The sequence below is a fragment of the Xyrauchen texanus genome, chromosome 27, assembly GCF_025860055.1.
Source record: "Xyrauchen texanus isolate HMW12.3.18 chromosome 27, RBS_HiC_50CHRs, whole genome shotgun sequence".
Lineage (NCBI taxonomy): Eukaryota > Metazoa > Chordata > Actinopteri > Cypriniformes > Catostomidae > Xyrauchen > Xyrauchen texanus.
This window is the reverse complement of record NC_068302.1, coordinates 19,687,201-19,706,481: the sequence shown is the minus strand read 5'-3', so window position 1 is coordinate 19,706,481 and position 19,281 is coordinate 19,687,201. Positions and strand designations below refer to the sequence as shown.

At 37.5% G+C, this 19,281-nt stretch overlaps 1 protein-coding gene across 1 annotated transcript; it reads left to right on the top strand.

Moving 5' to 3' along the window:
* The first annotated feature begins 418 nt into the window (after positions 1–418).
* Positions 419–12,661, top strand: LOC127621279 (apical junction component 1 homolog). Its single transcript, XM_052094803.1, has 2 exons — positions 419–553; positions 9,432–12,661. Exon 2 carries the CDS (start codon positions 9,473–9,475, stop codon positions 12,659–12,661), a length of 3,189 nt encoding a protein of 1,062 aa, XP_051950763.1. The 5' UTR covers positions 419–553; positions 9,432–9,472.
* The last annotated feature ends 6,620 nt before the right edge of the window (positions 12,662–19,281 follow it).

The window sequence follows — 19,281 nt, the reverse complement described above, 5'->3', positions numbered from 1 at the left end:
GGTAATATGGCTAATATTTTAAGGACATGTTTGTTTACTTTGTATGAAAATCAAAACACAAAAACAATTGAAGACCATCTAAATTATCTTAACAATCTCACTTCTCCTTGAGTTGAACGGCTGCTTTAAGATGGTTGAGAGACCTGAGAGCCGCATGGGAGCCTGTCAGCATGATATAACACCTTAATTAAAATCACATGCGTCCAGAGTGAGATCCGTGCACGCACGGCACATCACAGACAATCTGGCGCGTGCGCTAGGTTCAAGCGCGCGCACATACAGGGAACGTCGTACACATGCGCAGTCATTCCGCATCTCACCCAAAAAGGCAACGAAAGAGGGATGCGGTCACACCCCCTCGCCTTATTTTAGTACGCCCCCGAGACCCGTGGGCGAACAACAATATTTAAGGAGTTTGATGCCGCCCACCCACACCAGCTAATAAGATATGGAGACTAAACTTTCATTGAAAGGAACAGTCTCTGATTAAAGAGTTATGAGTCCTGAGATTACCAGCAGGATCTGGATCTGATCTGAACTATGGATGAAGACGGTAAGATAAATGCGCACTATCCTTAAGGTTTATACAACGGTTAAACAAAACGTATGGTTCTGTCACTTCCATATGAATCAGTTTAAAGACTGATACGGTTGAAGTATCTTTGTGTCATGGTGTAATTTTCGCCGAAACACGTTTGGTAATATTTACTAGAGATGTTCTGAAGTGCGCGGGTCCTGTCGCAGCAGCAATACATGAGAACAAGGTGTGCTATCTGTGATACATTGTGGTGCGATGTGCTGAAGGTTTCGTCTTTAGACAGCAGTTTCACAGGACTTCGCCAGATAAATTAACGATATCATAATCATCATCATCATCTAAGATCGACGGAGACTGTAGCGTGTGTATAAAATACAATACACTACGCTGTATGGCGACCTTGCAAATTCTGTATGTAGGTTGCTTTTTTGACTTCCAGTATGTTGTGCAGAGTGGACTGAGTGGTTGTAATAGGCATCCAGGCGACAGAGCATGTGGCATGTTGTTTTCCGGAGAGGGCTTACTGAGGAGTGAGTTCAGTTTACGTATGTTTACATTTAGCAGTAGTAAAATGTTTCTTAGGATGACCAACAACACAGGACCTTACAGACAATATTGTACAAATAAGTAAAGAGAATGAGAGAGAAACCTTGGTCATTTATATTTTATTTAAACAAACCACCATTGAAGACAGTATATTCACTGCAGTAACACTTTCAGTTGGAGTATGAGCATGCCGCACGTTGTCAGTTCCATATAAATGCAATTACTGGGGAGAAAAATGGAAGCAATCTTGATGTATTCGCAAATGTTTTACTATATAGCTTTTAACTTGTTGTGTGGATGTTAAGATTTTTGTACAATATAACTGTAGCCTACCACTGGTGTCACTTTTCTGAATACTGCAGGCATCTAAATTATCCTATTGATGTGGGCTGTAGAGTTAAACAGATCTTGTTTCATTTTGTTTTAAACACTTGCTGCTGACAACAGATTCATGTAAATGTAAATATTAAATTGAATATTCTGGGTTTAATACAAGTTAAGATCAATCAACAGCATTTGTGGCATATTGTAAAAATGATTTCAACTCATCCCTCCTTTTTATGAAAGAATAAAAAAAAAAGCAAAAATTGAGGTTACAGTGAGGCACTTTCAATTGAAGTGAATGGGGCCAATTTTTGGAGGGTTTAAAAGGCAGAAATGTGAAGTTTATAATTGATAAAAAGCACTTACATTAATTCTTCTGTTAAAACGCATGTAATATTTGATATGTAAAGTTGTTTAGATCATCATTTTTGCATTCATTTTAGAGTTTTAGTGTTTGCTGAAATTACATCGTCTTGGCAACAAAGTTGTAAAATTGGATATAACTTTACACAGAAAAGGATAGTAAATGATTTTATCAAACTAAAATCCTGCATACATATTGTTTATGCCTTGTGGCTATTATTTAGAAACTGAAAATTTTTTATATTTTCTTTTTTTAAAGAAAAAGAGGGATGTCAAAATTCATTTTTGTGATAATCATCATTATGCCACAAATGCTGTCGATTTATCTTAACTTATATTGAACAAGGAATATTTCTTTAAGCGACAGTGACCCCAGAAGGGCTCAGTGGATCGTGCTGCTGATTGATCTGATTGATTTAGCTTAATAAGAAGCATAATCTTTAGAAATGTGCTGCCACAGTGTTGTCTAAATCCATTATCTTTAGTACATGAACAAAGTAAATGAATGGGGTTTCCAGTAACCTAGAAAATCCATAGGATCAAGTATAGGAGCAGAGAAAGCTGGGAAAACGGAGTTTGGGAAAACTCACTTTGGCAGGAGGATCAGTTAGTTCCATTCATGGCCTTATAAACTAGATCCTCTATGACAGTTATGATTTATAGGTACTTACACAGCTGCTCACAGTTCCACCAAAATCCTCTGAGCCTTCCTGTTGGAAAAGGAAGAAATATCACCCCCCAATTCTATTATACAAAACCATCCAGCTGGGCTACTTTCCACTGAGATACACAACATCCATTGCTTCCAAATATAGCCTTTTTACCTCATATGCAGCCAAAAAACTTGCTAGCTCATTTGAGCAATGGATTTTTATTTAAGGAAATAAACATCAAGCGAGATTAAGTGGTGCTATTAAAACTTTGTTCTGCTGTCATGGTTTCTAGGAGTCAGACTGTAGCTGAGAGAAATTTCTGACTTTGTATGACTCACAATGTCAGTAACTAACATTAAATGGGTACACACACACACACACACACACACACACACACACACACACACACACACACACACACACACACACACACACACACACACACACACACACACACACACACACACACACACACACACACACACACACACACACACACACACACACACACACACACACACACACACACACACACACACACACACACACACACACACACACACACACACAATGATTCAAGGATAAATTCACTGCAGATCTGATTCTGCAATATTTTGTGTGCATACGTGTCAATTTATACTTCCGGAGTTGTTTCAGAGATTGAATTATGGGGAACAAGTGTGAGGAAGCTATAGTCTTGGCAGACTATGATGGAAGTGTTTCAGACAGGTGTCATTTGAATGTATGAGAGCAGTCAGGTCTCAGTCACAGGTACTGGCTCTGCTGCTAGCCATGAAAACACATGCTGATCAGCCACCTTACATAATGTCCATTATTAGGGAAGGAGGATGTTAAAAAAAAAAAAAAAAAAAAAAAAAATTCTCTTTGCAATATTTTGTAATCTCAAAGAAATATGCAAATCCCCTCAACTTTCCCCTCACACTGTCAGATGTATGCTCTATTTTTGTCCTCTTTATATTTCTATTTGTGAAACTTATATTAAATAACTGCATCCTCCTCAATTATTGCTTGATGTTAGCTAGATGGGCATTTGCTGACCAAAGTAAAATTCTATTCTCAGTGATTCAGTTCAATCTAATACTGAGCACAGAAATTTTAAGTCAAAATGGTGATTATAGTAATGTTTTAGGCCATTATATGTGTAATAAGACCAACAACTTTCACTCTTTTATATAATACTATAGTGCTGCAGAGAAAGGGAGAAATAGAGATGGTGGTTAGATTTACCTCACCAAGAGGACATATAAATCCTTAGTCAGCTAGAAACAGAACCTGTGAAAGTGGCAGCCCAAAAGGAACCTGATTCATAAGCATCTGCTGTGAGTGACAGTGTTTTGGAAATAGCTTTTAAAATGTGCAATTCAGCTTGCTTAAACAGTTGGTAAATGGAGAGGTTTAATCGACATTCAAGACTTGAAAAGGACAAAGTAGTTATACGATTGTTCAACTCTGCACAGTCACTCCTGGCTGCAGAGACACTGGAGCAAATGCCACTAAAAGTGGATAAAATGCTCAGTGCTTGTGCCTGAAAATTGTTCCCAGTAGACATGTAACACAATAAAGTCGTGGAAGTCATCCAGTCCCACTTCAGCAGCATCAATCACAGAGCTGCACCAGAATCTGAGCTCTTGTTGAGTTTTATTACCCTTTATTACAAGTTGTAATGTATATGAGACCTTTCTTATGAGGAGTTGCCACTGTCTACAGATATGGTTAGTCAATCCATCCCTTCCCTTAGACTTATCATAACACCGTGTCCTAACCAGACAAAATGCGATTGCAGCGACAAGCACTGAACGAGACACTGTGCATTGTGGCACGATCACAGCCAATCAGAAGACATTTGATGCACTGGTATGAGTGTGATTTTCACAGTAGTCAGGGCTAGTGGTGCGACGTTGTGATTTTTTAACGGTTAGATTACCATTACTGGTTTTACTATCATTTACAAATTTTCTTATTATGCAACAGCACTGAGGCAAAAAAGTCATATCACACAGCTGAATCTGTTAGTGGACTCGTTTCATAGGGATATATGGATGTTAAATACAGCCCTACAATAGGAAAACTGATAAATACACAACATATAAAAAAAGTAGGTAATAAGAGAAACTCCAACATAGGGCACAACACCACTTTCATGAAATCCTGGCACAGAATGATGCGCTTCAATGTAACCAGAAGTGCATAACTGTAAGGTTATCTTGTATGTAACATGAAGTTCAAGGCATCCAACAGTAGTTTTCTTCTTCAACAGTCAGAATCCCTACCATTAAAAATGGCAACAAACTCATTTAAATAATGTCATTTAATCCGTTCACAACACCTCACAAATAAACCAGGCTCTGAACTATGCATATGAATGGGAACCTTGCTTACACCACATGATTTAAAGTCTTAAATGACAAATTTTAATTTATTGTTGAATCTGTTAAATTTGTACACACGCAATGCTTAACCCTATAACACTGCCTGTATCAAATCTGATATGCTATGTTCTAAAGACTGTGCATCATTAACATGATCAAAATTTTGCCCGAAATTCTGTTGTTTGCAATGTGCTAGATATCTGCTGGCACCTGGTGGACGTTTCTGGGCATTTCTTGATGGAAAAATATTTTCAAAACATTTCCAAATATGTCTTTTCTTTTGCATGCACTCTTTTTTTTGTGTGAAATCTATGCTGATTTTAATAAAGAAAAATGACAGTTTTGATTACGATTTTAAAGAGTATTTGCTGAATGTAAGCAACTTTTGCTTGGTTAAAATGTTGTATATTATTTGATTTAAAAGCCCTTTTAAATCCATGCATCAAAAATTATACAACAGGCTTTTTAGGTATATCTCTCAATCACCATTACATTCCATTCATGCCCACCACAAAAAAAAAAAAAAATAAAATTATATATAAAAAAGGAGCTTTGAAAATTCTTTTGAAATTATTTTTCTTTTGATATATTTTTGTGTATTTTCATATATGCAGCCTGCTCTGTCATTATAAATATCTCATTTTACATAACAAGCTATTATGATGTCATCTTACCATAAGTTCCTGAGACCCAGCCAAAAAAATTAAAAATTTCCCTTTTTTAAATATCAGGATTGTGTTTGGTGCATAAAATACATGAGATAAAATGTGTTTATTGATGTGCTGAATTGAACTGTGATACATTTGAATCCATATTTATAGAACAAGGAGGGGAAGTTGTCATGGACAAACTCTCTGAAAAGCCCAGGGAGTCCTCTGATGATACCCTAAGATTATCCACTGTAGCATTTATGAGATAAGAAAACCTACAAATACCCTACTGAAAAATGAATTGCTGGGCCTCAGGAGGATAATGACCTTTAAAGCCTAATGTATCAAATATGATACATAAAGACATAGAAAATCTTTTTTTACGATTTAGTTTTACAGTTTGTCTGATGGTACTAAAAACAGTTTGATGTCACATCATTATAATGTTCTGACAATTCTTCTCTTATATGTCAGGCTTTATAGGGTTAAATTATGAGGATGATTTAAGACCCAACTTATCAAAGTTTACCACGCTGATAATAACTACACACAAAATCACACCGTGCTGTCAGCATGCTTAAAAGTTCTAAAGTTGCTTCTCTCCATTCATCCCTTTAAAAGCACCACATCTAAAAAATATTAAACCTACTAGTTTGTTGTGTGATGACTAGTGGAACATTCTGTCCCATTTGTAGAAAGTATACCTTTATATGACCTCTGTTTGCATGTTTTACATTCGTCGTCTTCAGTAACCCGCTGTCATTCAAATTCTACTAATGTGAAATTAATAAATTTTCTGAAAGAATATTGAATTAATCTCTTTTGCAGCTGTTGATATCAGTTAACTGTTTCAACAATTAACTTGGCTGAAGAGACGTAGCCAGTAAGTGGGGCTCCGTGGCTCCTACTGTCATTAAAAAAATAATCAACTAAAAGCCAAATATCGTACATTTCCTCAAAATAATATGTCAAGAGGACAAAGTATTGAGAAACAGTGCATAATCAGGGCAAGCATAAATATAGTCCATGTGCACAGATGTGTGAATCACTTGCATAGCTCTGGTGTGCTTCTTAGGACCAGTAGGCACAGCTTAAATTAATTTGGAGTACAGAACTGATCTTCTGCATATTAAATGAGTAATGCACAGCATGAATTCCATTCTGGAAGGCATTTACTAGAAGATATACAGGTCCTTCTCAAATTAGCATATTGTGATAAAGCTCATTATTTTCCATAATGTAATGATAAAAATTAAACTTTCATATATTTTAGATTCATTGCACACCAACTGAAATATTTCAGGTCTTTTATTGTTTTAATACTGATGATTTTGGCATACAGCTCATGAAAACCCAAAATTCCTATCTCAAAAAATTAGCATATCATGAAAAGGGTCTCTAAACGAGCTATTAACCTAATCATCTGAATCAACTAATTAACTCTAAACACCTGCAAAAGATTCCTGAGGCTTTTAAAAACTCCCAGCCTGTTTCAATACTCAAAACCGCAATCATGGGTAAGACTGCCAACCTGACTGCTGTCCAGAAGGCCATCATTGACACCCTCAAGCAAGAGGGTAAGACACAGAAAGAAATTTCTGAACAAATAGGCTGTTCCCAGAGTGCTGTATCAAGGCACCTCAGTGGGAAGTCTGTGGGAAGGAAAAAGTGTGGCAAAAACGCTGCACAACGAGAAGAGATGACCGGACCCTGAGGAAGATTGTGGAGAAGGACCGATTCCAGACCTTGGGGGACCTGCCGAAGCAGTGGACTGAGTCTGGAGTAGAAACATCCAGAGCCACCGTGCACAGGCGTGTGCAGGAAATGAGCTACAGGTGCCGCATTCCCCAGGTCAAGCCACTTTTGAACCAGAAACACCGGCAGAAGCGCCTGACCTGGGCTACAGAGAAGCAGCACTGGACTGTTGCTCAGTGGTCCAAAGTACTTTTTTCGGATGAAAGCAAATTTTGCATGTCATTCGAAATCAAGGTGCCAGAGTCTGGAGGAAGACTGGGGAGAAGGAATGATGGTCTGGGGTGCCATGTCAGCTGCTGGTGTTGGTCCACTGTGTTTTATCAAGGGCAGGGTCAATGCAGCTAGCTATCAGGAGATTTTGGAGCACTTCATGCTTCCATCTGCTGAAAAGCTTTATGGAGATGAAGATTTCATTTTTCAGCACGACCTGGCACCTGCTCACAGTGCCAAAACCACTGGTAAATGGTTTACTGACCATGGTATTACTGTGCTCAATTGGCCTGCCAACTCTCCTGACCTGAACCCCATAGAGAATCTGTGGGATATTGTGAAGAGAAAGTTGAAAGACGCAAGACCCAACACTCTGGATGAGCTTAAGGCCGCTATCGAAGCATCCTGGGCCTCCATAACACCTCAGCAGTGCCACAGGCTGATTGCCTCCATGCCACGCCGCATTGAAGCAGTCATTTCTGCAAAAGGATTCCCGACCAAGTATTGAGTGCATAACTGAATATAATTATTTGAAGGTTGACTTTTTTTTTGTATTAAAAACACTTCTTTTATTGGTCGGATGAAATATGCTAATTTTTTGAGATAGGAATTTTGGGTTTTCATGAGCTGTATGCCAAAATCATCAGTATTAAAACAATAAAAGACCTGAAATATTTCAGTTGGTGTGCAATGAATCTAAAATATATGAAAGTTTAATTTTTATCGTTACATTATGGAAAATAATTAACTTTATCACAATATGCCAATTTGTTTGAGAAGGACCTGTACTCCCTTTTTTAACCTGATTTCCACTCTATTCATTTATTTCCCCATAGAACAGGGTGGCAGTATTATTAATGGCAAGGCTGTTGCAGTACGATGCAGTAAACTGAATTTTTTTTGTCCAAAAAAAAAAAGAAAAAGCTTTAGCATATCCTTAAAGAAATATTTTTTAATCCATCTATATTTTTTTTAATTCCTTTTTATTTATACTGTGGTACCATAAAAATATGTATATTATATGTTATTTGCAAAGTAAAGGGACACCAAATATAACTTTTAAACCTACGAGTTATCATTATATCCTCTTCATGTTTCAGAACTTCAGTATCTATTAATAAGAATCAAATTAGTAAGGGAATTTTGAAATCTTTTTGTTTTTACATAGCTCAAGCAGGGGAAAAGGAACAATGCAAAGATTCTTTTGGGGGTGTTCTGCCTTCCATTTAAATGAGAATCAAGCTCTTTTATGTACCAATTTATTCTTCTGATATGTTGTAAGGCCTCCATGTATTTATAACTAATTAATCTTTTTCCATTTAGTGTTGAATTATTTGTTTAGTATTCAGTGATGTTTATGCATGACATGGCATTTAACAGAGGGATAACATTGAAATTGGTAGCAATCTGGAAGAATTGGGGGGGAAAATCGGGAAGTAACCTGAGCCAGAATCAAATTCGGGTCGCCACCAGGCCATGTCTCTGATTAAGCAGAGACAGACTTTTAAAGTCATTGCTTTCCCATGCCTCTCTCTGATTAGAAATACACTTATAGATGTAAGTTTATGCTGCACTTAATGTGCAGATCGAACAAGATGAAATGGGAGAATATTTGGGTTATATAAATGGGGAAATCCTTTAAACATTAACTTGTAAAATAAAAATCTAGCTTCTCAAGCATCTCTAATTTAATTTACATTTTTATTTTCCTCTTTAGATTGGCAGATAAGTACATGAATCATGCCTATCATTTACTGTGTGCATATTTGTACATGTACATATAATGGATGTCTGCGAATCGATCATCTTGTAAATATCTCTTAAATGTAATCTCCTTTTTAAATTATGATATACTTTTCTGGGGATTTGTGGGTTGTATTCAATCAAGGCCCAAATGGGAAATTTACTTTATAAAGTAAAGGATAAAGTATCTAATTTAGATATTTAAATGAATAGATTTGAAGAAAAGATATGACTAATAAGACTGTTTTTAATTCTCTAGGAGACACCAACTGAGGGGAAAAATAACGGGGTCCCTTTAAGATGACACGTACAGACCCCCCTGATATATTAACATCAACTTTGTATCAAGACATAAAAATTAGCCCTAACTCTGGGTTCTCACAGTATTCTGAATCTTCTAAACAATGTGATTCCCAAATGGTTGGCCCACTGGATCAAAACTTTGAAATCATTAACAAAAGACATTGCCGTAGCTTTGACTTCATTGAGTCTCTGGATGATCCAAAGACCTTTACCTCATCCATGGAGTATCCTTACCGGTCTGATCAACATACAATAAATAAGGATGCTGTTCGGAATGGTATTGGACAGCAGGGACACTTACGTTTTTCCTCTCCGGATCTGTTCAACTCGAGACTCTCCCAACAACAAATTAGCACAGACAAAGGCAATGACACAGCAAGGACTAGTGTTCATGGCAAGCCTCACTCAAAAAGTGCTCCAAGGGTTCGAGCCACCTTGACCCCTATACCTATCACAGTCTCTCCACCTGCAACCATGAGGCGTCGATCTCCAGTGGATCCTCAGAAGAGACCTGAAGGTTTACCAAACCGAGAAACCTCCCATTCAACAAACAGGGCTTTAGTTAACGAGGTTCATCCTATCAAGCTACAACCTCAAATGCCCATGTATGTTTCTGATTGTTTTGAGGAGAACAAACAGGAGAAGCTAACACAAGCCAACACTCCCCATGTCAGGTGCCGTGTTGATATTAAGCCAGACGCCTCAGTTCTTCAGCACACTGCAAGAGAGATGTCTACTCACAGAAGTAATGTTCCCTGGCAGCTCTCTTCTGCATCAGGGATCAGGAACCTTTCTTTTCCAAGTCAGATATCCACCTGCAGAACACCTACTCCTAGTGAGTGTTACAGCATGGACTACAGGCCAGCATATCAGTATCCAAACAGCATGTTCAGTAGTTACATTCAGCCTGGAGAGATCTCATTTGGAAGGGCTTCTCCTAGAGACTCAAGGGAATACAGAACACTGTCTAACCCAAACATTCCAACAAAGTTCTTCTACACAGATGATCCTTGCAGGTATCCAGCTCAGCCACCCAGTAGAACATATTATCAGGATGACCAATACAGTATTAACAGCAGTACCAGCCAAAATCCCTCCCTCAGTAATCAGTATGTACTTGACCCAAGGACTCGCTGGGTTCATACTTTGCCAACACATTCGTACTATGGTGATTTTCATCATGAGCCTATGGATGGATCCTACAATAGACAATATTCAGTGAGTGAGCCAGGGCCATACTTCATATCTACCCCTCACACTGAAACATACTGTCAGGAGGATCCAAGAGCATTTGCCTTTCCCTCTGACCCTTCAAAGATGTTATATACACGGCCTTGCCATTACCCAGCAGAATTAAACATTCCTATGAGAGGATACCATACAGAGGGACGCCAACGCCCACGTACATCCCAGGTCTTTTCAGACGACTGGCACCGGTCAAGCATTGCTACATATTCCAGTCAGTATGCATCCTCACAGGCAACCCCTCAGCGGATCCCATCGTTAAGCCCATGGTATCCCAATGACTTTACTGAGCCAAGCCGTTTAGGTGCAGATGTCAGGAATTTCTCAAAATCTTGGGACAACATTCTCATTCCTCACATGGACAGAGAACATGGTATTTCACGAGGCAGGAGCTATGATAACCTTCTCCATCACGGGAGGCCAGGAGTTCCTTCTAATAATAGTCAACGACCAGTTATTGTGAACCTTTCTAGTTCGCCCAGACGTTATGCTGCATTGTCCCTCTCTGAAAACTGTCTGGAGAAGTGTGCTGGTGACAGGCAAAGCAGTGCAGGGCGGCACTGGTTTTTAACCCCAGAGATTACAATCACTGATAATGACATCCGTGCAGCAAACAGCAGCAAGAGAAATGGGGGATCTAGTGGATCTCAAACTGCAAACACACATAACTTACAGAGACCTGTAAACCCACCTGAACCCACAGAGAGGAAAAGCAATAATTATTCCCTACAGCAAAGCCTTGAACAGCTTGACGAGCTTCTCGCTGACTTAGTCATTGATTACAAACCTCAAAATAGCAGGCGACCAAGTAAGGATTTGATAGACCAACTCAAACAATTGATTAAAGATGATGACACAAAAGAAGGGAAGAGAGAAACAGATCAAGAGGATTCAGGACTTTTGAAAACAGACTCTTCAAAGACTAGCCCAGACACACTTAAAGATCCAGATAGTGGTTGTGAGGGGTTTCAGAGGAGCATTGAGGATATCTCTTTGAACCATATGACAGATGAGGACGACACTATGGTGTGCTCCAACAGGAAATGCTTACGTAAAGACACTACATTCAATGCATCCTTGTACTTCAAGTCCTGCCACAGCTGTTATACCCACTACTGTTCCAGAAACTGTAGGCGAGAAGACTGGGACACACATAAAGAAAGCTGTCATTATGGCCGCATCAGTAGCGTTTGCAGGCATATACTAAAACACTGTCGAGAGAACTCCGAGGTTCATAAAGTCTTTTCACGCATTGCTCGGGTGGGGTATCTGTCGCGAGGGAGAGGAGTTCTGTTTCTGGGTTTTCAAAACCCAGGGTCTGCAGATAACTTTCTCCAGGTTGGTCTTAAAAGCCTTATGCTTTCTCCGACATATCTGTCAGTTAGAGAGCTAGACAGTTTCAAAGACAAACTTGGAGAATACTGCAAAGAGTTGCAGCATGCAGGCAAGGAGTATGACCCCACTGAATGTTTCCTCTTGAATGTATCCATAGCTGTTGGAGACTTTGTGCCTAAACTTCCTTCACCTAAATTGCAATCATCAACAGTTCGCAAGTATGCCAAAGTCTCATTAGCCTCCTCAAGCCCAGATAAGAAAATCTTTAAGAAAGAATGTGAAATGGAGACACTAATTCTCACTCCGCCTCCTGGGACATCAGACATAAACAAGGAGGGCCAAGAGGGCAGGAAAGCAAGAGAGATATGTTTCATTAACATCCAAAGGGAACTCCGAACCCGAGGGGTCTTCCTTCGCCACGAGTTCCCACAAATATACAACCAGCTTTGCGAGTTTGTTGAGAGCAACAAAAGATTCACTCCTACCACCATCTATCCCATAGACAAGAGAACAGGAAAACAGTTCATGTGTATGATCATGGCAGCATCTGAACCAAGAATGCTGGACTGGGTTGGTGCACCACACCTTTTAGATGACATTATATAAGCCTATGCATCCAGTATAGTCAAGCATTTGACTAATGAATTTAGATATGTATATTAATAGTGATATATATATATATATATATATATATATATATATATATATATATATATATATATATATATATATATATATATATTTTTTTTTTTTCTGTAAGCCACAAAATACTAAAATTAATAAGATTTGCTTGTGGGATAAAATGCTATGAATAGTACTGAATAGGAGATATGAGTACTTGTGCTTTGTCTTAAATAATCTGTTAGAAATGACTATTTTTCTTATGATGATATTTTTTGAGCTGGTGTGTTGCACTGAGGATATAACATAAAAGAAACCTTTGGAAACCCTCAGTAGAGAGTCAACTTTTCTCTTGCAATACAATAGTATCTAAAATTCCAGGGTCTTTAGGCCCCTAAGAGAATGAAAATGCACTTGCATGAAGAATGCATGCTGGCAAGGAAAATGCAAATTCACTTTAAATTTTGACATGGTTGGCCATTTCTTTAAAACAAATTATACTCGTAGATCAGTATTGCAGATAACAGCATAATATCAGGTACCTTCATTTATGGATAAAGTCAAATAAACTGCTTAACTGACGATTCACAGTATTGTACATGGCAACTGCTTTCTGTATTGTGTTTATAGAGTATTATATCTATTTACATGTTTAAATCAGCTGAAAAGCAACTTTTAACTTAACAGGAAAACCTTCACATTTGAATGAAATAAAAAAAGATTACCTACTAATCTTTTCATCTGAAATGGAGTGGTCCACCAATATATCGCAGAGGCTGATAAATCGGCCGATACTGGGACTTTTTAAATTATTGGCATGGGTTGACAAATTTTCCTGGGCACCGAGAATCACCTGCTTGCATGTGAAGTGACTGAGACATGTAAACAACCAGTCATGGTTCGTTTTGTTAAATGCCATCGTGTACTACAACAATAGACCCGTGTGCAACACAGTGTTATTAAAACGCTCTGCATATCAGAGCCGTGGCAGAAGCGTTTGAGCTCACAATGTTAAAAGTGCTTGCCCGTTTCATTCACCCTCTCTCTCTCCTTAATAGTTCCCAGTAACTTTTAACTGTCTTGTCTAATGATAAAAAGGCAAATATCAATAAAACAAATATAATTTATCATCTGTAAATATTTGCATATCTCTTTTAAACAGATGGGCAATATCAGTGTTATGGATGTGACGTTTACAGTGAAAATGTGAAATTTAACTTCATATATAAAGTGCTCAATACACCTGTATATCAAACCATTTATATGTACAATCATAGACCCCTGCAGATAGAGTACAGACATCAGAAAAGTTTCAGTCTAGACAAGTTCTTTTCCAGTTTAGATAGGAAAATGAGCTTGCATTACAGATGTGACGAAAACTGACACGTTTTTTGGGAGACCACACACTTTGTAAAAACTGAGTTGAAATACGCAATCCAGAAATAATAATATCCACCGAATGTTGAAGGGTTGGCACTCCTAAGAAAATATAATATTTCTTTTTTATTCATTTTCACATAAATGGGGAAAAACCGGTGTTACCGATGTGACATCTCTTTGTTATGGATGTGACAGTAGTGAAAGCAGCACTTACATCATGAGGAGAAACCACCCAAAACACTTTAAATTCTTCATACTTCGACCTCTGAGACATATTATACTACATTATAATACCTAGCAAGTCTGCATGATGAATTGAAATCACTATTTTTCAAAAGTATGGTTGACATGTTCGTGGAATTGCCCAGATGTAATAAGCCAACCTCACACAACTTGAGCAGATCCAGCATCCTGTGGAGCGCTCCTTTATTTTCCTCTAAAGCATGTTTTCTAACAGTCACTCAACAGTTCCCTGTCACCTTTCTTTTTTTCTTTTCTAAAGATAAAAGGCAAATATCAATAAAACTTGTATTATATACCATTTGCAACTATGCAGAAATCTTGTTTAAACAGATTCACAAACCTCACGAAAAACCAGCGTTTTCTTCCCGTCGAGCGCTCATCTGATATCTTCCTCTGAAGCGCGTATTCCATCAGCCAGAATTTTAAAACTTAAGGATCAGGATCAAAAGTTCCTGATGATGAGGGCGTTTTTAATGATCATGAATCATTTTGCACTCACAAAAGCGTGAGTGCAACCTCAAGGAGACATAGGTAGAATGAAAATAAGGTGCTTTTCAAACTGTTTGGAGACCAGATTCATTAAGAGTTCCATTCATTCAAAACAGCTGTCAATTATGTCATTAACTGATTAGGCAGCAAGATAGTAAGTCAGCTGCCTACGTATTCGGATGCAGCCCAAGGTAAAAGTGTTTCACGTGTGCCAAAGTAAATGTCTTATGCACTATGCACTGTATGTACAGTTGGTTTGATTAGGTATTTCTTGAGAAAAAGCGATTGTTAATGTACACATGCCATCCATGATTGCTGGACTACTGTGTGTCCTGTTATCTCTTCTTCCTAATATATTAACAATTTCTTCATGTGCCAACTAAACAGAACATAAAACATATGTTAACAAACATATAATTGCTAATATATATATACTAGCAATTTTATGTTTGTTATTTACTATATTAAATTGTGTGTTATATCAGCCTATCGGCCACCCTGCTCTCTGGATATCGGCATCAGCCATTAAAAAACCCATATTGGTCGACCACTACTGAAATTAATGGTTATCATATACTTTTGAGTGTTCATATTCTCTTCACAGTATTCTCAAGTTCTGGTTTCATGATGACCTGAGATATATCGAATTGTATATAAATTATGCTATTCATATTTTAATCATTTATAATGACTGATTAAACTTGTATACCTATATTTGAAATGTAATATTTCATGATTCAAGCAATGGTGGAAAACACCATTGTATGCAAGAATGTGTTAGATAGCACTTTAATAAGCCTGTGAGGGAAAACATAAATATAGACAGCACAGTTAGATAATGTAATTAACAGCATGCACACAACACACTTTTCAGTGATTAAAAGAAAGTCAGAGTAGTGATGTCAATTTTTGTTGCCGTTTTTAAATGCCATTATTTATTTATTTCCTTAAATATTTACACTGCTCATTACCAGTTGTGTTTTGTTGACAAATGTTGCTTTATTTCTGTACTATGGTCAATAAAATGAAACACCCAAGGGTCCTTTTTGGCTCATTCATTTGACTTTAAAATTAATTGTCAATAAAATAAATAAATAAATAAATAAATGATTCTGCTTTGGTAATTCACACCAACACATTTAAGAGCACACTTGTAAGAAAATAACACATGCAAAACGCATTTTTACATATTTTCTACAAAAATATTTTTAAATAGAGACATTCTGCACATATGAGCAATGTTCATTTTCATTGATGGACTTGTATTTTGATTTCCATAGAAAAGAAAGGAAGCATATATGAAGGTAGGTAAAGTAAAGATTTCCCCTTTCTCCAGAATAATTTTCTCCCTCATTAAGTGTTATTGCTAGAAGCAGTTAAGGATTTAAATACTGTTACATTTAGTAAACGATGTGCCAGTAATATATGTATGATAAAGACGTTGAAAAGTGGCACAGAGTAACTCCAAACATCCAGCCCTAATAAAAAATGCATAAATATGTAATGTTTGCAAACATTACATATTTATGCAATTTTCAAGCGCTTGACTATTACTGCTGGTTACAATAATTTAGTAGCCTACAAGTGAATAAGGCCCCGCCCTCCTCCTCATCACAGTGTCCCTCTATTGTCCTATGTGTTAAAAGCTGATCTTAACATCATTTAGCCACTGTTGGGAAGAACCCAAATGTGATGATGGGAAAACGAAGAACTATTTTACGGACAACAGCTTCACTGCTCAAGACAAAGCAAGCCTCATGCACAACTATATAACAAACGACACAAACAGTCATTGATCATCGAGAAAAACCCCCCACCATATTAAGAACAAAGGGGATGTAAAATTTTGAACAGAATAATTTGTGTTAATTCAGTTATTAATTTTGTCTTGTGGAATATGTGTCAATATCTGTAATGTCAAATAGCTTAATTTTGCTAAAAGTTAAACATCTAGCAGATTCTGCTGGAGGCAAACTGATGCTCTCAATTAACACACGTTTACTGATATTGCTCGCCATATTCACAATCTGCCACACTGCTGGCGCGCTCTAATAATAATGTTACCTTTGGTTTGGTACTACAGTTATGGGCAGTTTCTGCCACAATGGGTCAATGAGGGCTTGTTGCAGTACCATATTTGACCACAGATTTCCATTGGCACAACTGAGGGGCGCTGTGGAGTTCGGGAGGTCAGCTACTTTACGACTTAAAAATAGGATAAAAACGTATATTAGGCCTGATTTTAAATACAAATTTAATTTGTATATTTTTGTCATTGCATTTTGAACACAATTACGGGCAAACGAATTACATTATTGGCAGTTTATATTATGGAAATGTTTTCAAAAGGATAAATATTCACATGCCTAAAACAAAAATAAATAAAATAAATAAATAAATTTCTCATAAATGCAGAGTATATAGGGCATCACATTTCCCCATTGTGTAGAGATTCATGTTTTGACCTCCTCAGTACCACAAGGTATATGTATTTTTGTGCATTTTATATGGGACAAAAGTAGTTTACGAGGAGTAGGTATGAGAATTTATTTTCCTTTAAAGGGTTCATTCCGCACTATGCATAGTTTTGGACTGCCCGAGTGTCCATTCGTCTCTTTCACACACTTGAGTGTCAGTATGAATGTCTGTACACATGATCCTGATAGTAGAGCAAGCAGCAGCAGGGCATGAAGAACTTAAAATTGTGACTTGCTCAGCCAGCAATGCTAATACAATTTAGTGATTAAAAGGTGTGGTAAAACTGGTTAAAAAAAATATTTGTAATTAATACAGCCAATCATTATTCTGTATTAGTTTATTTATGTAGTTTAAAATAAATACATAAAAAATACTACATATACATCCTTGAGGTAGGGAGGTGGCTCAGAACAGAGATGCTTGTTGCCAGGAAACAGGAAGCTGAGTGAACATCCAGGCACTTCAGCCTGTAGGCAGGGTGATAAATGGGGGCTGATGGGAAAGCATGTGATGGCGAACTGATACTCCAGTCTTCAGGAAGAACTCCTCATAAACGGGAAGGCTCCATCCATACAGTAATTGACTTCCAGTTACATTTTGTAACACAGCAGATACTGTGAGATAAGATTCTCATTCATTATATATATATATAAAAAAAGATTTACAAGTTATTTTTTCCACATATGAAAAACACATTCATTAATAATTCCTAATGTTGATTTGCATATTTAATTGGTGTTTGTATGGAGCATGCCCAAATTTGCTCCATACTGATGAATCATGTCCTACTTCTTTTCTTGGCACATACAGTTTTTTTTCTCACTAGATGGCATCACATTCCCATGTTGCATGAAGTACACAGGCAGTGTATGTACAGTACCTTGTAATACATAATTCACGAGCAGATTAGAAGATGACGAGAGAGACTATGAGAGACTGATGAGAAAGAGAGACAGATAGGGTAAAAAAAAAAAAAAAGACTAAAATATTTTAGCATAATTTGTTATTGACTCAAATGCAGGTTCACTCTATTGCCAGTAGAGGGTGTTAGTCAGCCATTCCCAGTATGAGTCAGTATGAGTCAAGAGTGACTCATCTGCTGTACTGGGGATATTAACTGCTGTTGTCTTTGTAATTACCACATGCCCATACACATCTCGACCCACATGATCACCAGGTGCTGTAAGCATGGCCAAAGCACAAGTCATCCCACAACTTTGTTGACAATAGGATCGTATCAGTGCTGCAGTCCCCATATCTGTTGTTCTGGTTTTACACTGCCCTATAAAACCATTTACTTACAAAACAAGAAAATTATATCTCTAAGATATGTGCTTTTGTCAGTCTTTAAACGCTTTGATGAAACACGTTTTTAAAATGTTGTGAGTTATGAAAACCAAGCATTCCAAAAGAATAATTTACATGCAAGTAGACATGGTGAAAATTATTATACTGACAAAGGCAGTTCTATATAACGGTACTTGATTGAAGGCAAAGACTTAATACATATACACAACTGTAGTGTAGTAGTGGTGTAGTGGTCTAAGCAAATAACTGGTAATCTGGTAATCAGAAGGATGCTGGTTTGAGCCCCACAGCCACCATCATTGTGTCCTTGAGCAAGGCACTTAACTCCAGGTTGCTCCAGGGGGATTGTCCCTGTAATAAGTGCACTGTAAGTTGCTTTGGATAAACGCGTCTGCCAAATGCATAAATGTAAATTGTAAATGTAACTGACAGGTGTTTTTGACAACCATTTGAAATCAATAGAGATCACTATCTAGGGACCATATTGCTGCACAACTACAAATAAACAATAGATGTGAACACTTGTGCATGCTGTAGTTGTGCATGTCATTGTGTAATGTCATACTGATGGTATCATTTACAGTAAATCACACACTTCTCCTCTTCTTCTCACTACTAGAGATGGCTTACTTGAAAATTCTGGGCAGTATGCCTACTCAGGACCGGCACATCCTACAGGCGAAACAGGCAGCCACCTATGGCCTCAA

Coding starts and splice junctions, on each gene's coding strand:
- LOC127621279 (XM_052094803.1), top strand. CDS start 9,473: ATGACACGTACAGACCCCCCTGATATATTAACATCAACTTTGTATCAA.